Raw genomic sequence first — 19,192 nt, 5'->3', positions numbered from 1 at the left:
CCAGGTTAAAATCCCACGGAGTTGAGGACTGGGGGAAATGACCTCTCTGGCGCTCAGCTCTCGTTTATAAAACTGGTTTGAAAATCCCTGGTCCCCTGGGCTGGTGTGGAGGTTCAGCGAAGTAGTGTACTAATCATCCATACTGACCGAAAACCGTGCGGTCGCTGCCTGGCCGCTGTGTCCCGCACTCGCCTGGACCTGCCCTGAGATGCGGGCGAGGAGCACAGCGCCCAGCATCAGGAGGCTGCTCGAGAGCAGCTGTGGAATCCACGGCGGCGGCTTCGATTCCCGCCCTGCCACCTCGGACGTGTCGCCTAGTCTCTGGGAGCTCCCAGCACCCTCATGCATACACTGAGAACGCTGTGAGGCGGGCGGGGGAAGCGCAGGCACAGACCGGCGCCCAGAAGGCTCCCCCGGGGCAGCTCCCTCCTCTCGGCGCCGGGGATCGTCCTCCCCTCCGGTGCCCCCGCCCGGCGCTCGCGCTCTGGCGCCCGCGCTCCCCGGCGCCCTCCCGCCGCTCTCCACTCCCACCGCCCCTCCGCCCTCCTCCCTTCTCTGTCTCTCTCCTCCTCCACATCCTCTCCCGCCGCGCTCGGTCCGCGTACCTGGTGGCCCTTCTCGGTCCTCAGGGACTCTAGGTCTCCAGCCGCTGCGTCTCCGAGCCTCTCGCCGCGTCTCTCTCTGTCTCGCTGCTTCTCCCTGCTTTTCTCTCCCTCCGACTCTGTCTTTCTCTGGCTCAGTTTTGTCTCTGTCCGTTCCTCGCTTGCCCAGCCGTCTGGTGGCCCGAGGTGGCGACGGGCCCGGCGCGGGGCGCGATGAGCGGCGCTTGCACGAGCTACGTGAGCGCAGAGCAGGAGGTGGTGCGCGGATTCAGCTGCCCGCGGCCGGGGGGCGAGGCGGCCGCCGTCTTCTGCTGCGGCTTCCGCGACCACAAGTACTGCTGCGACGACCCGCACAGCTTCTTCCCCTACGAGCACAGCTACATGTGGTGGCTCAGGTACCGGCCGTGGCCCTAACCCCAGCTCCAACCCCACTCCAGTCTTAGCCCCTCGCTGCACCCTCAGCCCAGCGCGTGCTAAACCCTCAGTCCTCACCCACGTGCCCACCCCAACATCAGCATCGACCGCACCTGCCCTTTAGCCCTTCCGTTCCAATACTGACCTTCGCTCTCACCCTGTCACCGAGCCAGCTCCCTCTGTAACCCCTTCCCCCATCCTGACCTGAACAGTTATTGGGATCCAAACTTGAACCTCACCCTCAACTCCACCCTGGAGAAACTTGTGTCCATCTGTACTCCCAGTGTCATCCTCTGCCACCATGAACCCAGCCCCAGATTACACACCAACCCTCTCCCTGACACAACACTCCCATCTCCCACATTCACAGGAAACCCAAACGCTACCCTAATCCAAGAGCTCACCAGAGTGCCCATCCTAATATGAGCCTGACCTCATCCCTGACTTTACTCACTCCCCAGGCAATACTGATCACCAGCCCCAACCTCCTCCAGGTCCTCCAGGGAACCTACCTCAGATCTCCTGCCCACCCTGACTCCAAACATGGTCTAGCCCTACATCCGGACCTCAGCCCCAAGTCTCACTCCTCCTGTCATGCTACACCCCAAGTCAGTCCCAGCCTAGCTGAGGCTCAACCCTTTCTTCCTCCTCATATTTAGTCATTCTTTCAGCTACCCTTTACCGAGCACTTAGCTGTGCCAGGCCAGGGGTGGATCCTGGGGATGTACTCTACTCCCTAGCTAAAGCAGAGGACCAAGGGATCAGAGCTGCATGCAACATCATAAAGTCACAGCAGAAGCCAGCTCAGCAAAGATTAACAGAAATGTAATTTGGGTGAATCCCCACCCAAAGGACCTCAATTTCCCTGCCTGTTCAGGGTGGGGAGTAGATAGGCCAGTGCTGACATTCCTGGAACCTTAAGTGTGGCGCTGAGAGGGCAGTGGGTGTCAGTCTCTATCAGTCTCCAGAGGCCTCACCCAGAAAATAGGACCCGAGCCTGAGCCTGCTCTGGGAAATAGGCATCAGTAAAAATGGAGTGGGCCATCTCAGGAGACAGTGATTTTCCTGTTCCTGGAGGTGTGTGACCAGAGGCTGCATACCCTATGGGTGGGAAAGGACATTGGCCACAGAAACCTCTCTGAGCCTGTCTTTACAGCTATCAGATGAAGAGTATGATAAAGGATTGCCCTGATTTCTGACTAGGATCAAAGAGACAAAGAGGTAAACTTGACAACTTGACATATGCCACTGACAATTACAGATAATCGCTTTTTCTAGACCATTCAACTATTTTCAGATAGCCAGGCTTGCCAGTCCTGCATATTTAGTTACTATCTGTAACCTGAGGAATTATATTAGCTTATTCTCTATTCAGCCACATATTCATTCATTCCTTATAGCCTTTGCTTTGTGCCAGGTACTATTGTAGGCAATAGGGACACAAAAATTAATTATTCCCTCCCCCTGAGGAGGCCCACTATCCATTTAGAGAGATATGAAATGCACCTAGAGTATAACAATGGAGTAGTTGCTGAAGACCCACTGTGTACTTAGCACTGAGCTGGTGTGAAATATGGTAGCACTGACTTCCCTTTGAGGTATAGAGACTGTGGAACTCTGGGGCTGATTAGAACCCCGTCAGCCCAAACTGTGGCTCTGTCACTTAGTAACTATGCGAATTTGGCCAAATTACCTCTAAGGCTCTTTTTTCATCTTCAAGATGGCAATCGTACTACCTGTTTGTGGAATTGTGAAGATTAGGTGAAATAATGCGTGTGAAAGTGACTAGTACATACTGTAGGCGCTCAGTAGAAGGGCGTTTCTTTCCCTGTTTCACAGGTGGGAAAGTGAAGCTTGGAGTATGAAAGCGAATCGTCTAAGATCTTCTAGCAATGTCTTGGTGGACTGAGATTTAAACATCAGCAAGGACGAACCAAGAGTTAGATGTACTCACACGTTCACAACCCTTCTGTCCATTTTACAGATGAGAAAACTTGAAAGCAGTTAAGGTACTCTCTGGTGAGGCCCTGGTGAGAGCAAGTAGCAGAGACGGGATGAAAACTCAGGCCTGTCTGGCCCAAGTCTGGGCTTGTCCTGTGGCACAATAGTCTAAACCTAGCCTGGCTCTCTCAGAACCCCCTCTACTCAGATCACTTGAAAGGACACCCAGTGACCCTCTGCTGTCTTCTGGGCACTGTGCTGGCCCTTGGAGACACACACCTGTCAGCACCTAGCCAAGATCCCCTCCCTCTTCTGAAACCTCCTTCCCTCTAACACCCCTGTGGTACCCTCCTGTTGCTTTGGCCCATGCATGATATGTGGAATGCTTTAGTGGCTCAGTGAGGTGGAGGGTTGAATGGGGTGACCTCTGAGTTTACATCACATGTCAGTGTGCTCCCATTCTGTGGCCTCAAGGGCAGATGCAAGGTTTGGCCTGCAGGGCTGACTCTTCCTCGGCTTGGACATAACGTGGTTCATAAACATCACAGATAGTTGCAAAGTGGAGAAGAGGAACGGAGGGTCCCCAGGGCATCTAGGTAATGGGTGTACTCTAAACCCTAAAACAATGCTTCTGGAGTGCTCCTCAGAGCCCCACCATTGCAGGGCAGAGATCTTGTTTTGCTCTCAACTCCATTTGGCCTTTTTCATGAAAGTTGGTCCTTAAAAACATAAAAATCTGCAGGTAAACAACTTTTTCCGTGGATGGTGCTCCAGGAGAATTGCTGTCTCTAAAAGTGTGTCTCAGGAAGTAAAGACTCCCTGTGGAGAAGCAGCTGGTGCTATCACATGTCTGGTCCACTTTCCAAACACCCTCTATTAGTAGCTCTGTTTTTTACCAGGACGTGAGCCAAAAGGCAGCAGCCTTGCACAGGGCAGAACTGGTTGTCGGCCGCTGTATATACACCACCTCGTCTCACCTTCAGGGACACCTGGTGAGACAGGAGCCTTTACAAATGAAGAAAACAAGATCAAGAGATGAAGGATTTTTCAGTTTATGTATGACAGAACCCAGATTTGAACTTAGAGCTGCCTGACTCAAAAGCCTTAATGGAGAAATGTTAGAATGCCTCTCCAGTTCTTTCCTAGGGGTCACAGTGTATTATCTTGTCTTTCAGAGTTACGGCTCTGTGAACTCCTAGAAGGCCAGCAGCTCTTCAGTTTCTCAGCTAGGGCAGGAAACTCCAACTTCACTGAGAAGTGTACTCGTCCCAGTGTTCTTTACAAACCGGTGCCATAATACAGAACTTACCGCCTCTCGAGGCAGTCCATCTTCTGCCAAGGACAGATGTTTCCACTTGGAGCCTCCTCTGTTGTTCCCAGCTCTGGTCTTGGGGCCTGGTTCCTCAGTCCCCAGAGAGACCATCAGAGACAGCGCCGGCTCCCTGACTGACTGCTAATCTGGGATATCTCCCACCAGCTCTCTCACCCATTCCTCAAAGGACCTTACATTTAGAGGGCCCTTTCCATCCTGCTGGCCACAGATGTCCCATGTAAAGTGTGGGGTCCCTATTGCAGCATAGGCCTTCCAGATAATAGCCTTATAAACAGTGAGCATATCTCAGAAGGGGGAATAATATTTCATTAAAGTACCTACAAGAACTAAAAGAGACTGCATGCTCAATATGGAACATGTGGAAAGTATAGGGGAATCACGGGAGATCTAGTGGCTTAGCTCGGATTCCCCAAAAGACTTAGAAACAAGGATTTGAGGGCAAGTAGTTTGTATGGAAAGCCATCCTAGAAAACATGGGTAGAGGCTGGCAAAAGGAGGCAGGGAAGGGTAAGAGCAAACAATAGTGGGTCACCACTGAGGGTCGCTGAAGCTCATGCCTGCTGAACTCTGCCGGCCCTGTAGAAATTACACCCCAGAGTCATCCCACCTGAGGCAGGAAACTGGGTATTCACATACAATTGTGTCAATCATTGGGTGTATGGCGATGGGAGAAACGAGGCACTAATTTTCCTGCACTTCTGATCTGCTCAATGTACAGACGAGACTGTTCTGGGCCCAAAGAAAGCCCTCAAGCCAAAGGATACAAATGGTGGCATTTGAAACCCTGGCCAGAATATTCTACAATTATAAGACCCCATGGGACACAGGCAGGACATCCACAGCCCGCACTATAACCAGAGACAGCCTGTTAGCATATATGTTTATGATTATTTAAGTTAGAGTTATGCCGTATATTTAGTAATATATTCTACTCTTTTCACTTAGCATTATCTCATCAGAACTTATCCTTGATCTGTTTTAAATTTTATTTTTAAAAGATTTTTATTTATTTATTTATTTATTTATTTATTTGAGAGAGAGAGAGAGAGAGCATGCACAAGCAGGGGAAGCAGCAGAAAGAGGAAAAGTAAGAAGCAGGTTTCCCACTGAGCAGGGAGCCCAATGTGGGACTTGATCCCAGGACACTGGGATCGTGACCCAAGTCAAAGGCAGATGCTTAAGCAACTGAGCCACCCAATCATCCCTATCCTTCACCTTAAATATTACTTGAAAACATGTTTTTAATGGCTCTATACTATTCCATTGCAGTGGTGTTCAATAATTTATTTAGCTATGAGAAGACAGATTTTCCAAAGCTCTAAGGTGGTTCTGCTTAGTGGAACTTAGCCATCAACTAGATGGAAATTAAGTCATCAGCTAGCTGGGACCAAAATCTGGCAGAAGCAGCTAGGGCAGGAGCCTGGGGCTGGGGTCAGGGAGAGGAGTGGCCAGAAAAGCTGGTGAAGAAGTCATAGACAGGAGAGGAACTTGGGTGGTTCAGTGGCTTAAGCCTCTGCCTTCGGCTCAGGTCATGATCTCAGGGTCCTGGGATTGAGCCCGGCATGGGGCTCTCTGCTCAACAGGGAGCCTGCTTCCCCTCTCTCTCTGCCTACTTGTGATCTCTCTCTGTCTGTCAAATAAATAAATAAAACCTTTAAAAAAAAAAAAAGCTAAAAAAAAAAAAAAGAAGGTATAGACTGGAAGGGCACACAAACAAAACCTGCTGCTGACCTATCCACTATTGTTGGGAGAACCTCTCACAGTGCCTAATACACAGTAAGAATTCAGTAATATTTATGAAATGCTTACTATGTCCTAGGGCTTCTGCAAGAGGAGGACAAAGCTCATTATTTATGGTCTGATTCTTCCTTTAAGGAACACACGAGGAATATGTTGAACACCTACTATGTGTCAAGAATATTGCATATATTAGTCATCCTCACTACCACCTGTGAAGTACTGTGTGTGTGTGTGTGTGTGTGTGTGTGTTTTAGATTTTGTTTATTTACTTAACAGAGAGAGCACACACAAGCAGGGGGGGCAGCAGAGAGAGAGAGGGATAAGTAGACTCCCCACTGAGCAGGGAGCCTGATGTGGGGCTTTATCCTAAGACGCCGGGATCATGACCTGAGCTGAAGGCAGACACTTAACTGACTGAGCCACCCAGGTATCACTGTGAAATACTGTGTTTTGATCGTTTTCACTTTTCAGACAAAGAAGCTGAGGCTCAAAAGATATAATAACTTCGTCAAGACCTTAGAGTGAGTTGTTATATACCTGGGTCCTAATCCAGGCAGGTTTGGTTCCAAAGCCCTTTGTTCTTTCCTACCACACTGGGCTGTCTGACCCAATGTGAAGTGCTAAAGGCCCTGAGAGAAGTGTCCTGGGTGGATTAGCCCGGCATAGGGGGAAAAGGAGAGAGAAAGATGGCCAAGGAAAGCATTATTGAGGAGGAGACATTTGAGATGGGCCTTCAAAGAGGTAAAACTCTAACGTGGGGAGATGATGGGGAGGAATCATGTGAAACAGGAAAGACAGTGACTCCCAAATGAGCCAGAAGGTAGTCGACTGGAGACCAGGTGACCAGGGCCTGACTTGGGGCAGGGGTGACAAGATTGGAGGGTGAGGGAACAACTGTGGGGAGGTCTTCTAAACACAGAGTCCACACTGGCGTGATGACCCACTGGAGGGTGAGTCAGAAACTACCTGGAGGCTGGAAGGACAGCTGGTTTTTAGCTAAGGCCTGCTATGTGTCTTGATTTCTAAGAATTGGCATCGTGGGGAGGGCTGTTTAAGACCATCTCCAGCTCCCTGGGCAGGGTGGGCGGGAATCAAGTCGAAGAAAGTAGGGAAGGAAGGAGAAGAGAAGAAAGGGAACACGTACTGAGTCCCAACTACGTGGTGGCACTGACGCAAGTCATGTTACATACGTGGTGAGTCCTGGGCATATAGCTAACACTCTGTCTCATGCTTAGTCACAAACAGCCTACGGTAAGTAGAGACAGAACAGAAGTTGAAGCCTGCTGGTGCCTGTAACACCAACAGCGCTTCATACGTCATCATAGGTTACCTCCTAAGTCCCTTCCCGACACTCAGCTCCCTCTGGTCTTCTCTCCCCAGCATTGGTGCCCTTGTGGGCCTGTCCATAGCAGCCGTGGTTCTCCTGGCCTTCATTGTCACTGCCTGTGTGCTTTGTTACCTGTTCATCAGCTCTAAGCCCCACACGAAGTTGGACCCAGGCTTACACCTCCAGCCTCCAGGTAAGAAACAGACCTCATGATTTCCTTGTATTAAACAGACTAGCACCCTTACAAAGGGGGGATATTTTTTTTTTAAATTTTTTAAAGATTTTATTTATTTATTTGACAGATCACAAGCAGGTGGAGAGGCAGGCAGAGAGAGAGGAGGAAGCAGGCTCCCCGCTGAGCAGAGAGCCCAATGTGGGGCTGGATCCCAGGACCCTGGGATCATGACCTGAGCCAAAGGCAGAGGCTTTAACCCACTGAGCCACCCAGGCGCCCCCAAGAGGGGATATTTAGATGACGTTTGGAACCTTTGCCTCACAAGAGTTTCCTAGAATGTGAAGCAGTAGCACATTTTTTAGGAGGTTCGCAATCTGAACATTTACATCCCAAACTCCTCATGTGCTCAATGCTTAGCAGAATAACTTGATAGAGTCAACTCAGTGTTTATCAAAATAACTTGATATAGTCAGCTTAATGTGTTCAATGTTTATCAGAATAACTTGATATAGTCAGTGTTGTATTTGTCACACAAAGATTAATCCATTTGTGGATTTTCTCAGACACTGCTTTAAAATTCTAGCCTTAGGGAATAAAAACTGATTTTAATATTATCCCAAACAAAATAGAATTAATAAGCAAAACTTGCTGCTCTCCACACTTGGTTTGTTCAGAAATTAAATACAGGGGTTTTTTTTGTTTTTGTTTTGATAATCTGAGTTGCTGGACTACCCCTTCCTTCATTAATGGCGTAGGCCCTCTAGAACCTCAAAGGACCCTCCTGCCAAAAGTGCTGCTTTCTCATAAGTCTTTATTGCACACACTTTTACAACTTCTGCGAGGTACTATGAAAGATACAAGTGCCTATTGGCAAATGATCTTTCTGTGTAGTTTGGTAGAAAACACTCAAAATGAGTATTATCATCTCTATTTTATAGATGAGAAAATCAAGGCTAAAACAGATTAGATGACTTACTCAAAGTGTCACAGCTAATAAACAGTAAGGCTAAAATTCAGCCCATGTTTTTCTACCTTGAATCGTGCTCTTTCTTCTGCCTACCACACTGGGTCTGTGCAGATATGAAATTAAGTAAAAAATTGTTTAATACTAAATATAAGGATAATTTCAAAAAGGAGAGTAGATTTGAATGAGTGCTGAATTAGCAAAGGAGTTGGTTGGGTAAAAGGAGAAAAGGCATTCCAGGATAGGATAAATAATGGGTAAAAATGTATGGGCCATTCTGAATAAGACCTATGCAGTGACTGGGTCATTCATCCTGGGGCACCATATGAAAGAACACCAGGCAGGAATTTAAGCTAAGCAGAAGCAGAGCGGTGGCAATGATCAGGGCAGTAGAAAGGTGGGTAGTAGCTAAATTTCAGAGAATGACAGAGAGGGCCCTTTTAGTTATAAAAGATTAGTTTTCCAGCTTGACATCAACTTGTGCAACTAGCAGCAGCATGAAGAACCCTTCTCAGATTCCAGTGACAATAAATAATCCTCCTGTTGCTGAGCATTGAAAAGCAGGAGGGATGGCTTTTGAAGGTAGGAGGATTCTTCCGGCTCGCCTTGTAGTCAGAAACCTGGGAGGCTGGCAAGGAAACAGGAAGAAAGCCCGAGTATAGATCCAGACAGCCCAGGGAGACCAGAGACAGCCCAGGCTTCAACTTTTATAGAGAAAAATCATAGAAGTTAATGAAAGGCATCAAAGAACCTATCTCATGAGATACGGCATGTATGTGGACAGATGGCTCGATGTCACAAACCTGCCACTTCCAAATTAATCTATAAATAAAATTCCCAAGAAAATGTTTCATGGAATTTGTCACATTGGTTCTAAAATGTATCTAGAAGATTAAAAGTGCAAAACAATTTTGAAAAAGAAAAAGAGGAGGAACTTGCCCTATCAGGTAAGAGACATTTTTAAAAGTTTGAAAAATTGTCCACTTGATTTTGGCACAGCAGTTGACAGAATTGGGCAATGCCGTGGTCCTTAACGGGGAGCACGTTGCCACCCAACACCCCCAGGGACATTTGGCGATGTCTGGAGACGTTTTTGGTTGTCGCAACTGGGGAAGGCATCTCTTGGTAGAGGTCAGGGATACTGTTAAACCTGCTACAATACAGAGAACAATGCTCCACAACAATGAATTATCCAACCCAAAATGTAAACAGTGTCAACCTGAAAAACCCTAGAATAAAAAGAGAGTCTAGAAACAGATTAATTAAAATATAGGAATTCGAATAAAACATTTAACTTTTTTAAATAAAGGGAAAATTGGCAAATTTACCTTCATCAAATCTAAATAATCATGAAATAAAAATAAGACAGGGGCGCCTGGATAGCTCAGTCAAGTAAGCATCCAACTCTTTTTTTTTTTGCTTTTGCTTTTATTTATTTATTTATTTATTTATTTATTTTCTGCATAACAGTATTCATTATTTTTTCACTACACCCAGTGCTCCATGCAATTTATGCCCTCTATAATACCCACCACCTGGTACCCCAACCTCCCACCCACCCGTCAATTCAAACCCCTCAGATTGTTTTTCAGAGTCCATAGTCTCTCATGGTTCACCTCCCCTTCCAACTTCCCCCAACTCCCTTCTCCTCTCTAACTCCCCATGTCCTCCATGCTATTTGTTATGCTCCACAAATAAGTGAAACCATATGATAATTGACTCTCTCTGCTTGACTGATTTCACTCAGCATAATCTTTTCCAGTCCCGTCCATGTTGCTACAAAAGTTGGGTATTCATCCTTTCTGATGGAGGCATAGTACTCCTTAGTGTGTATGGACCACATCTTCCTTATCCATTCGTCCGTTGAAGGGCATCTTGGTTCTTTTCACAGTTTGGCAACCGTGGCCATTGCTGCTATAAACATTGGGGTACAAGTGGCTCTTCTTTTCACTACAAATCTATCTTTGGGGTAAATACCCAGGAGTGCAATGGCAGGATCATAGGGAAGTTCTATTTTTAATTTCTTGAGGAATCTCCACACTGTTCTCCAAAGAGGCTGCACCAACTTGCATTCCCACCAACAGTGTAAGAGGGTTCCCCTTTCTCCACATCCCCTCCAACACATGTTGTTTCCTGTCTTGTTAATTTTGGCCATTCTAACTGGTGTAAGGTGATATCTCAATGTGGTTTTAATTTGAATCTCCCTGATGGCTAGTGATGATGAACATTTTTTCATGTGTCTGATAGCCTTTTGTATGTCTTCATTGCAGAAGTGTCTGTTCATATCTTCTGCCCATTTTTTGATATGCTTGTCTGTTTTGTGTGTGTTGAGTTTGAGGAGTTCATTACAGATCCTGGATATCAACCTTTTGTCTGTACTGCCATTTGCAAATATCTTCTCCCATTCCGTGGGTTGCCTCTTTGTTTTTTTGACTGTTTCCTTTGCTGTGCAGAAGCTTTTGATTTTGATGAAGTCCCAAAAGTTTATTTTCGCTTTTGTTCCCTTTGCCTTTGGAGACATATCTTGAAAGAAGTTGCTGTGACTAATATCAAAGAGATTACTGCCTATGCTCTCCTCTAGGATTCTGATGGATTCCTGTCTCAGGTTGAGGTCTTTTACCTATTTTGAGTTTATCTTTGTTTACGGTGTAAGAGAATGGTCGAATTTCATTCTTCTACATATAGCTGCCCAGTTTTCCCAGCACCATTTATTGAAGAGACTGTCCTTTTTCCACTGTGTATTTTTTCCTGCTTTGTCAAAGATTATTTGCCCATAGAGTTGAGGGTCCATATCTGGGCTCTCTACTCTGTTCCACTGATCTATGTGTCTGTTTTTATAAGCATCCAACTCTTGATTTTTGGTTCAGGTCATGATCTCAGGATCATGGGATGAGCCTCAGAGGGCCCAGCGCTCAGCACAGAGCCTACTTAAGAGTCTCTCTCTCCTTCTGCCCCTCCCTACGTACTTATTCTCTCTCTCTCCCCTGCTCTCTCAAAAAAAAAAGAAAAAAAAATACAAAGACATCATACATAACATTACAAAACAAGTGATGGACTACAAAGGTTTTATAAACATAAAGATAAATATACACATATAGACAGTCCTCATTCACAGAGTTGATATTTGCAAATTCGTTTACTTGCTAAAATTTATCTGTAACCTCCAAATCAATAACTGCAGTGCTTTTGAGGTCATTTGTGGTGTGGACATGTGCAGAGCAGCAAAAAATTTGAGTTGCCCTATCACACACATTGCCAGCTGATGTTAAACAAGTCTACACTCTGCCTTCTTGTTTTCAGTTCTCCTACTGTAAACAAGGGTCTATTTATGTTTTTTGCATTTTTGTGATTCTTGTTAACTTCACTGTTTAAAGTGGCCCCTAACTGTAGTGCTGATGTATTCTCTACTACTCCTAAGCGTAAGAAGGCTGTGGTGTGCCCTGTGCAGAAAATACATGGGTTAGATAAACTTGGTTCAGGCAGGAATTATAGTGCTGTTGGTCATGAGTTCAATGTTAATAAATCAATAATATATATTAAATAATGTGTCTTCAAACAAAACAAATTTATGCATTGGAGAGTTGACAAAACTGTTGTGACCAAAGGCCCACAGGAACTTAACCCTGTATTTTCCATAGGAGCAATGATTCAGCATTTGTTAATTCAGTGTTTGTGGTGACTTTATAGACTACAACTACTGTGAATAATGAAATACAACTATATATAAAATAGAGATGAGACTGACATCCAGAATATGTAGGCACATCTTTAAACAAATAAGGAAAATGTAATGTACATAGAAAGGAACACAAATGCTCAATACACAGGAAAAGATGCTGCTCAACCCTACTAATAATAAGAATGCAGGGCACCTGGGTGGCTCAGTTGGTTAAGTGTCCGACTCTTGATTTCTGTTCAGGTCATGATCTCGGGGTTGTGAGATTGAGCCTTCTGTTGGGCTCTGAGCCAGGTGTGGAGCCTGCTTAAGATTCTCTCCTCCTTTAAAAAAAAAAAAAAGAAGATTATCTCTTCCTTTGGCTCCTTAACCCCAATTAAGAAAGAAAGAAGAATGCAATTTAAGAATGATGTAATTTAAAAAATTTTTTAAAGATATATTTATTTTAGAGAGAGAGAGAGGAAGATTTATTTATTTGGGAGAGATTGAGAGAGACAGAGTATGTGCACAGATGGGGAGGGACAGAGAGAGAGGGAGAGAGACAGTCCTCTAGCAGTGTCCCTACTGGGTGCTGAGGGCACTCAGCTGGCTGCATCTCACAACCCTGAGACCGTGACCTGAGCCAAAAGCAAGAGTTGGATGCTTAACCGACAGAGCCACCCAGGCACCTCAATTATATAACTTTTTTAAACAATTATATTGGCAGGGTGCCTGGCTGGCTCAGTCAGAGGAGCATGCAACTCTTGATCTTGGGGTCGTGAGTTCAAGTCCCACATTGGGGTAGAGATTACTAAAATAAATAAATAAACTTTATTTGTTTATTTATTTTTAAAATTTTATTTATTTATTTGACAGAGAGAGAGAGACACACAGTGAGAGAGGGAACATAAGCGGGGCGGGGGTGCTGAGGGAGAGGGAGAAGCAGGCTTCCTGCTGAGCAGAGAGCCTGATGCAGGGCTCCATCCCAGGACTGGGATCAAGACCTGAGCTGAAGGCAGATCTTAATGACTGAGCCACCCTGGCGCCCCAATAAATAAACTTAAAAAAAATTACATTGGCAAAAGTCCCAAAATTGGTCATATTAATAGAGAGATATTTGACTGTTAGGAATTAATACTGTCATAAGCTACTGGTAAGAGTATAAATTGGTATGACCACTTTGTGGACCAACTTGGCAGTATCTATTTAAACTAAAAGTATCTATACCCGACTGCATAATTCCACTTCTAATTATCTGCCTTAGAGAAATAGTTGCACTAGGAGAGGACTTGTACAGACAGATCCAATGATAGCTTGTCGTATAAGAAACAAACTAAATGTCCCTCAGGAGAGGAATAATGAAATATGATATCACAGTTAAAAGGAATGAACTAATTCTAAACAGACTATCTCATTTGCTCTTCACAGTAACTGGGTGGAGTATAGATCTTATTTCTATGCATTTCACAAGTGAGGATTTTACAGACAGGGACCCAAAGTCACCTAGTGAGCGAGTGACAGAGTCATGTCAGCCTCCCCCCTCCTTTGTCTCCTTATCCCTATGCTGCGAAAGGAAAGTCCTCACTATGTACCGGACACTGAAACTATCTCATCTCATTTTCCCAACTATCCCCATGCGGGAGATATTATTGCCCCCCATTTCACAGATGTAAAATCCAGGTGTCAGGGAGGTTAGATGACTTGCCCAAGGGTTTACAGCTTGTAAATCATGGAACTGGAATTCTAATACATGTGTTTTCGTGTCTCCAAAGTCCTATTCTTTCTCCGTCACCAGGTGAGTTCTGTGGGGTGCTCCTGCTTGTGTCCTCCTTCCCTCCCCCTCCCCATTTTATCCCCAAGCCTTTCTGACTCAAAGCAAATACAGTTCATGCCTTGACCCTGTGAATGAAAACCACCCTCCTATTTTTCATTGATCAGCCACCAGCTGGATAATTCAGTTTCCAGGGTTTGAGACAGCTTGTATTCCTGCTCTTGCTTCTTATTTTTAAGATGGAAAATGCATTTCCTGACCTTTTACTAAGTGATAGCTTTCATCTCTCTCTGCCTTTTGCCCAAACTCAGCTTAGTTCCTCCCATTCATGAAGTGCTGTGCTCTCCTTCCTCTGAACTCCCAGCATCCACCAGGAGCCTCCTGTTCCCCTGCATCTGAGACAGCTTACAGGCCCACTATCTTACATTCAGCAGAGTTTTACCTTTACAAAAGTGTCTCATTTCTGTCTCCCTCTCAGTAGGACATATGCAGAGATCATTAGCCCCATCACACAGCAAAGAAAATGGAGGGTTAGCCAAGGGAAGTGAATTAGCCAAGTCACAGAGCTACTGAGCCTGTGTTGCTGAGGAGTCTACCCTGATCTCCCAGATTCTAAAGCCTACATTCATTGCACTGTATCCTGGGGCCATGATACCTGACTGTGGGAACAAGGGTAGTGTGGGAAGTACCTTAACAAGGACAGAGTGGAAATGGACCAGAGTTTCTGAAAATAGGCTCCTCCTGCTGCCCAGGCATTCTGTAACGTCCCATCACTCCCACCGCAGCCCCACCCCCCAAACTGAGGATGCACAAAGACCATAACTTTCGTACTCTGGCACTCTGGTACCTTGTGAGGAACTAACTTGATCAGAAGGATGACTGAGTTCCTACCGTTGTGCTGGGCGCTATGCTTTTTATACCTTATCCCCTTTAAACTACTCTGTCAAGTGGTGATTATCAACTCTATTTTGCAGACGAGGTGAATGAGGTTAAGTGTAGAGGTGATATTCCAACCTAGACACATTTAATAAGAAACAAAAAAACTGGGGGGGATTGATAGACAAGAGTTCAGTTCTCCCTCTAAAAGGTGTTGGTGGGAGATCCCTAATCAGCCCTTCTCACCAGCCATCACCTTGCTGTTTTCATTAAGTTAAACATACACTTACTCTACGTATTAGATACCTATGGCTACTGTAACAAATTTCCACAAACTTGGTGGCTTAACATAACAGAAATGCATTATCTCACATTTCCAGGGGCCAGAAATACAAAATCCATCTCACTGGGTTGAAATCAAAGGCTTCAGGGGAGAATAAGTTCCTCGCCTTGTCCAGTTTCTGATGACTGCCAGCATCCCTCTGCCTGGAGCTGTATCACTGCAATCCCTGCGTGTGTCTTTACATCACTGGGTGTGGGTCCATCTCTGTCTGCCTTTCTCTTATAGAGGCAGTTTTGATGGCATTTAGTATCCACCCAGGTAATTCAGGATAAGCTCCTTATCTCAGAATCCTTAATTTGAGGCATCTGGGTTGCTCAGTTGGTTAAGAGTCTGCCTTTGGCTCAGGTCATGGTCTCGGGGTCCTGTTTCAAGCCCTGCATTGGGCTCCCTGCTCAGTGGGTATCCTGCTTCTCCCTCTCTCTCTGTAGCTCCCCTGGCTTGTGCTCTCCCCCAACTCTCTGTCAAATAGGTAAACAATCTTTAAGGGGGAAAAAAACACTGTAATTCAATCACATCTGTCAAATTTTACCATATAAAGTAACATTCACAGGTTCCAGAGATTAGGACCTAATATCCGGGGGTTACCATTCAGCCCACTTGTAATCAGCAATTACACTCCTACATATTTATCCTAGAGACATGAAAATGTACATCTGCACAAAACCCAAACCTGAATGTTCATAGCAGCTTTATTTGCAATTGACAAAAACTGGAAACAACCCAAAAGTCCTTCAATGAGCAGATGGTAAAACCATGCAATGGAATATATGCAACCATAAAAAGGAATGCATTACTGATACACACAACAACTTAAGTGGATTTCAAGGATGTTTTAAACAGTAAAAAAAGCCAATCTTAAAAGGTTGTATACCACATAGTTCCATTTATATCACACTTCTGGTATGAAGTGATAATAATAGATAGTAATAGTAATTATAGTAATAGAGAATGGGTTAGTGGTTACCAGGAGTTAGATTTATTTTTTTTAAAGATTGTATTTATTTATTTGATAGAGAATGAGAGAGAGAATGACAGGGGAGAAGGTCAGAGGGAGACGCAGACTCCTCATGGAGCTGGGAGCCTGATGCGGGACTTGATCCCAGGATTCCGGGATCATGACCTGAGCCGAAAGCAGTCGCTTAACCAACTGAGCCACCCAGGAGCCCCCAGGAGTTAGATTTAGAAGGAAGGTTCAAGTATAAAGAGGAAGCATGAGGAAGTTTCTCTGTGGTGATGGAAAAGTTTATCCTGATGGTGACCGTGATTATATGTCTATATATGTGATCAACTTTGATAGTACACCACAAAAAGAGTACATATAAAAACTGGTAGAAATTGAACAAGATTTGTAGTTTAATCATATTGTATCAATATCAGTCTCCTAGTTTGGAAGTTGTTCTGTGATATTTAAGATGTTATCATTGGCGAAAGCTAGGTGAAGGGCAAGTGTACTGTTTGTTTGTTTTTTAACTTCTTATGAGTCTTTAATTCTTTAAGAAGAGAAAGTTCAAAACAAAACAAACAACAAAAAAGGAAATTTATTGGCTCTCTAGGTGAGAAGTCTAAAAGTAAGGTGGGCTTTATGCATGGTTGAGCTAGAATTTCACTATGTTGTCAGGCTTGTGGCTCCATCCTCTAAGATTCTTTCAACTCTACCCTCTATTTTGAGTTGGCTTACTCCTCAGGCTGACTTTTCTTATGGTAGAAAGTTGACTACCAACAGTCCCTGGGGCCACCAGCTTTTTGTTTCCCTCTAGCCAGGAGAAGAAAGAGAGAACTATCTCTTCCTTCAAAGGTGCAGGGAGCTGAGCTCTACTCTGATTGGACCTGATTCACGTCATGTGTCCATCCCTAAACCAATCATTATCCTCAGGTAGATGCTATGCACCCATTACTGAGCCATGTGGCAAAGGAATGGGATTATCTGATTGGCTCAGATCAACCAGGCCCCACACCTAGAGTTGGGATGGGACCAATACCACCCAAATATAATTGCTATTACCAGATGGGAAGAGGTGGAGTGAATGTTAGCTAGCCAACTCCAATGTCCAATATATCTTCCTTCTTAAAATTCACTCTTCCCTTAATATCAAAGTTTTCATTCTTCCTGGGTATCCCCCCCACCCCCATCAATGGAGTTTTCTAGACAGAGAAGGTAAAAAATGTCATTCCGGGCAGAAGAAACAGCATAAGCAAAAAATCAGCGATGTAAAGGAATGGAGCTATTTAGGGTACAATGAAAACCTTGGTGTCACAAACACCGAGTTCTTAAGAGTGATAGTAATTAAGCTAAAGAGAAGTGATAGGCCCAGTATGTGAAGAGCCTTGAATGCCACCCCAAGGATAACAGGTAATGAGAAGACATTGAAGGCTTTTGAGAAAGAACAGTACATGGACTCACTTGACTTTAGAGAGTTCTCTCTGGGTACAAAGTGGAGGGTAGACTGAAGGAGACCCAACTAGAGGCTGTTCCAGTGGTCTGGGAGGAAGGAGATGAAAAGCTTGATTGAGGGTGGTGGCCATGAAGATGTAGAGAAATGGGTGAATATGGAAGATGGTTATTGGTGAAATCAGAGGGACTTGGTGACTCACATTTCTGGCTTGAACAGTTAATATGCTTTTTTTGTTTTTTAAGATTTTATTTTAAAGTAATTTCTATATCCAACATGGGGCTCGAACCCACAACACTGAGATCAACAGTGTCATGCTCCAGCAGCTGAGCCAGCCACGTACCCCTGAACACTTGATACACATTTTATCCAAAAAGGCAAGAATGCTCAATTATGTCAAATGCTCCTGACAAGTCAAGGGAGATAAGGATTTGTAAGTGACTGTGGGATTTAGTGACAAAACATTTTGAGGTATGTTGGGAGCAGAAACCAAATAAATTTTGGCAGAATAAGTAATGAATGGGAAGTGGGGAATACTAATGTCAAGTGAGCCTCCTTTCAAGCTTGTATACAAGAGGAGAGGATAAATCAGCAGCGTGTCATGGAATCTATTCTTAAAGAAGAGAATAATGTATGTTTTAAATTTTTCCAACACATCTCTGCATGCTAGCTGTGTAGTCAGCCTGTATCCTCATCTATAAAATGAGTTTTTAATAGTACCTACCTCATGGGTTTATGGTCAAGGTCAAGTCTTCATTTTTTCCTAACAATTGTTTATTGTCTGTCTCCCCCACTAGACTTTAAGTTCATTAGAAACACTGACAGCTCCTAGTGAATGATGTAGTATGTTGTTAATAAATATTTGTTAAGCGAATGATGCATATAAGACTGAGCGCAGTCCTGCCCAAGTTGAGCACTCAGGAAAGTTGGCCAGGGCGAGTTTGACCGTGGGGGGAATAAGGTCTGTAAGAGGAACGCCTTCTGCTTGCTCTTTTCCAGACCCCAAGGAAGAAGCGCCCCCTGGCTGCCAAGGTGGAAACGCAGGCAATTCAATGGAGGTGCCAGGAGTCAGCATTCTCCGACAGAATCACCCCTTCCTGAACCCACGACTAGAATACAATGAAGAGCAGGCCGTGGACCCCAAACGCCTGCTCCAGCACTGCTTCATGGCCACAGTGACTGCCAGTGACATCCCAGGCAGCCCTCAGGAGGCTCCTGTCCCAAATCTAGACCCATGTGGACCAACGCCATAAACATCCAATAAATGTCTCTACACCAACCTTTTCTGGAGCCTCTTTTCCATGAAAGGTAGGGTTAGGGATGACCAAAGGGACTTGGGAGACTGGTGGGATAAATGAGGGCTTTTCCCAGCAACCTCACCTAGGCCCTGCTTTGGACCCAGTTATGCTGCTCTGCCTCACCTCCTGTAGGTCAGAGAGAGTTTAGACATGAGCCCTGGGGAAATGGTCAGTAACAACTCCACGTGGTCAGGGGGAAGCCTGGGGCTAAGGAGGCTCCACTTGCCTAAGGGGGGGAGTCAGAGAACTCTGACTTGGTCTTCCTGTTACAGAGCAGGTATATTTAGGATCCCCCAGGAAGATGGCTGGGACCCAGAGGCAGGTGACTCCTAGATCTCCTGCAGCTTTGCCAGGAGGCACAGA

General features: G+C 45.1%; 2 protein-coding genes across 2 annotated transcripts in view; both read left to right on the top strand.

Moving 5' to 3' along the window:
• GPX7 (glutathione peroxidase 7) overlaps positions 1–7,513 on the top strand; it is a 28,412-nt gene extending 20,899 nt beyond the window's left edge. The window contains exon 3 of the mRNA XM_032302434.1: positions 7,411–7,513. Within this exon, the coding sequence (XP_032158325.1) occupies positions 7,411–7,439 (29 nt within the window). The 3' untranslated portion in view covers positions 7,440–7,513. The remainder of the gene's footprint in view (positions 1–7,410) is intronic.
• SHISAL2A (shisa like 2A) lies at positions 292–18,806 on the top strand. Its single transcript, XM_032302435.1, has 3 exons — positions 292–997; positions 7,411–7,550; positions 18,531–18,806. The coding sequence occupies exons 1-3, from the start codon at positions 816–818 to the stop codon at positions 18,782–18,784; spliced, it is 576 nt and encodes a 191-aa protein (XP_032158326.1). The 5' UTR covers positions 292–815; the 3' UTR covers positions 18,785–18,806.
• The last annotated feature ends 386 nt before the right edge of the window (positions 18,807–19,192 follow it).

The sequence above is a fragment of the Mustela erminea genome, chromosome 10 (assembly GCF_009829155.1).
Source record: "Mustela erminea isolate mMusErm1 chromosome 10, mMusErm1.Pri, whole genome shotgun sequence".
Lineage (NCBI taxonomy): Eukaryota > Metazoa > Chordata > Mammalia > Carnivora > Mustelidae > Mustela > Mustela erminea.
This window is presented reverse-complemented; position numbering and strand designations above follow the sequence as displayed.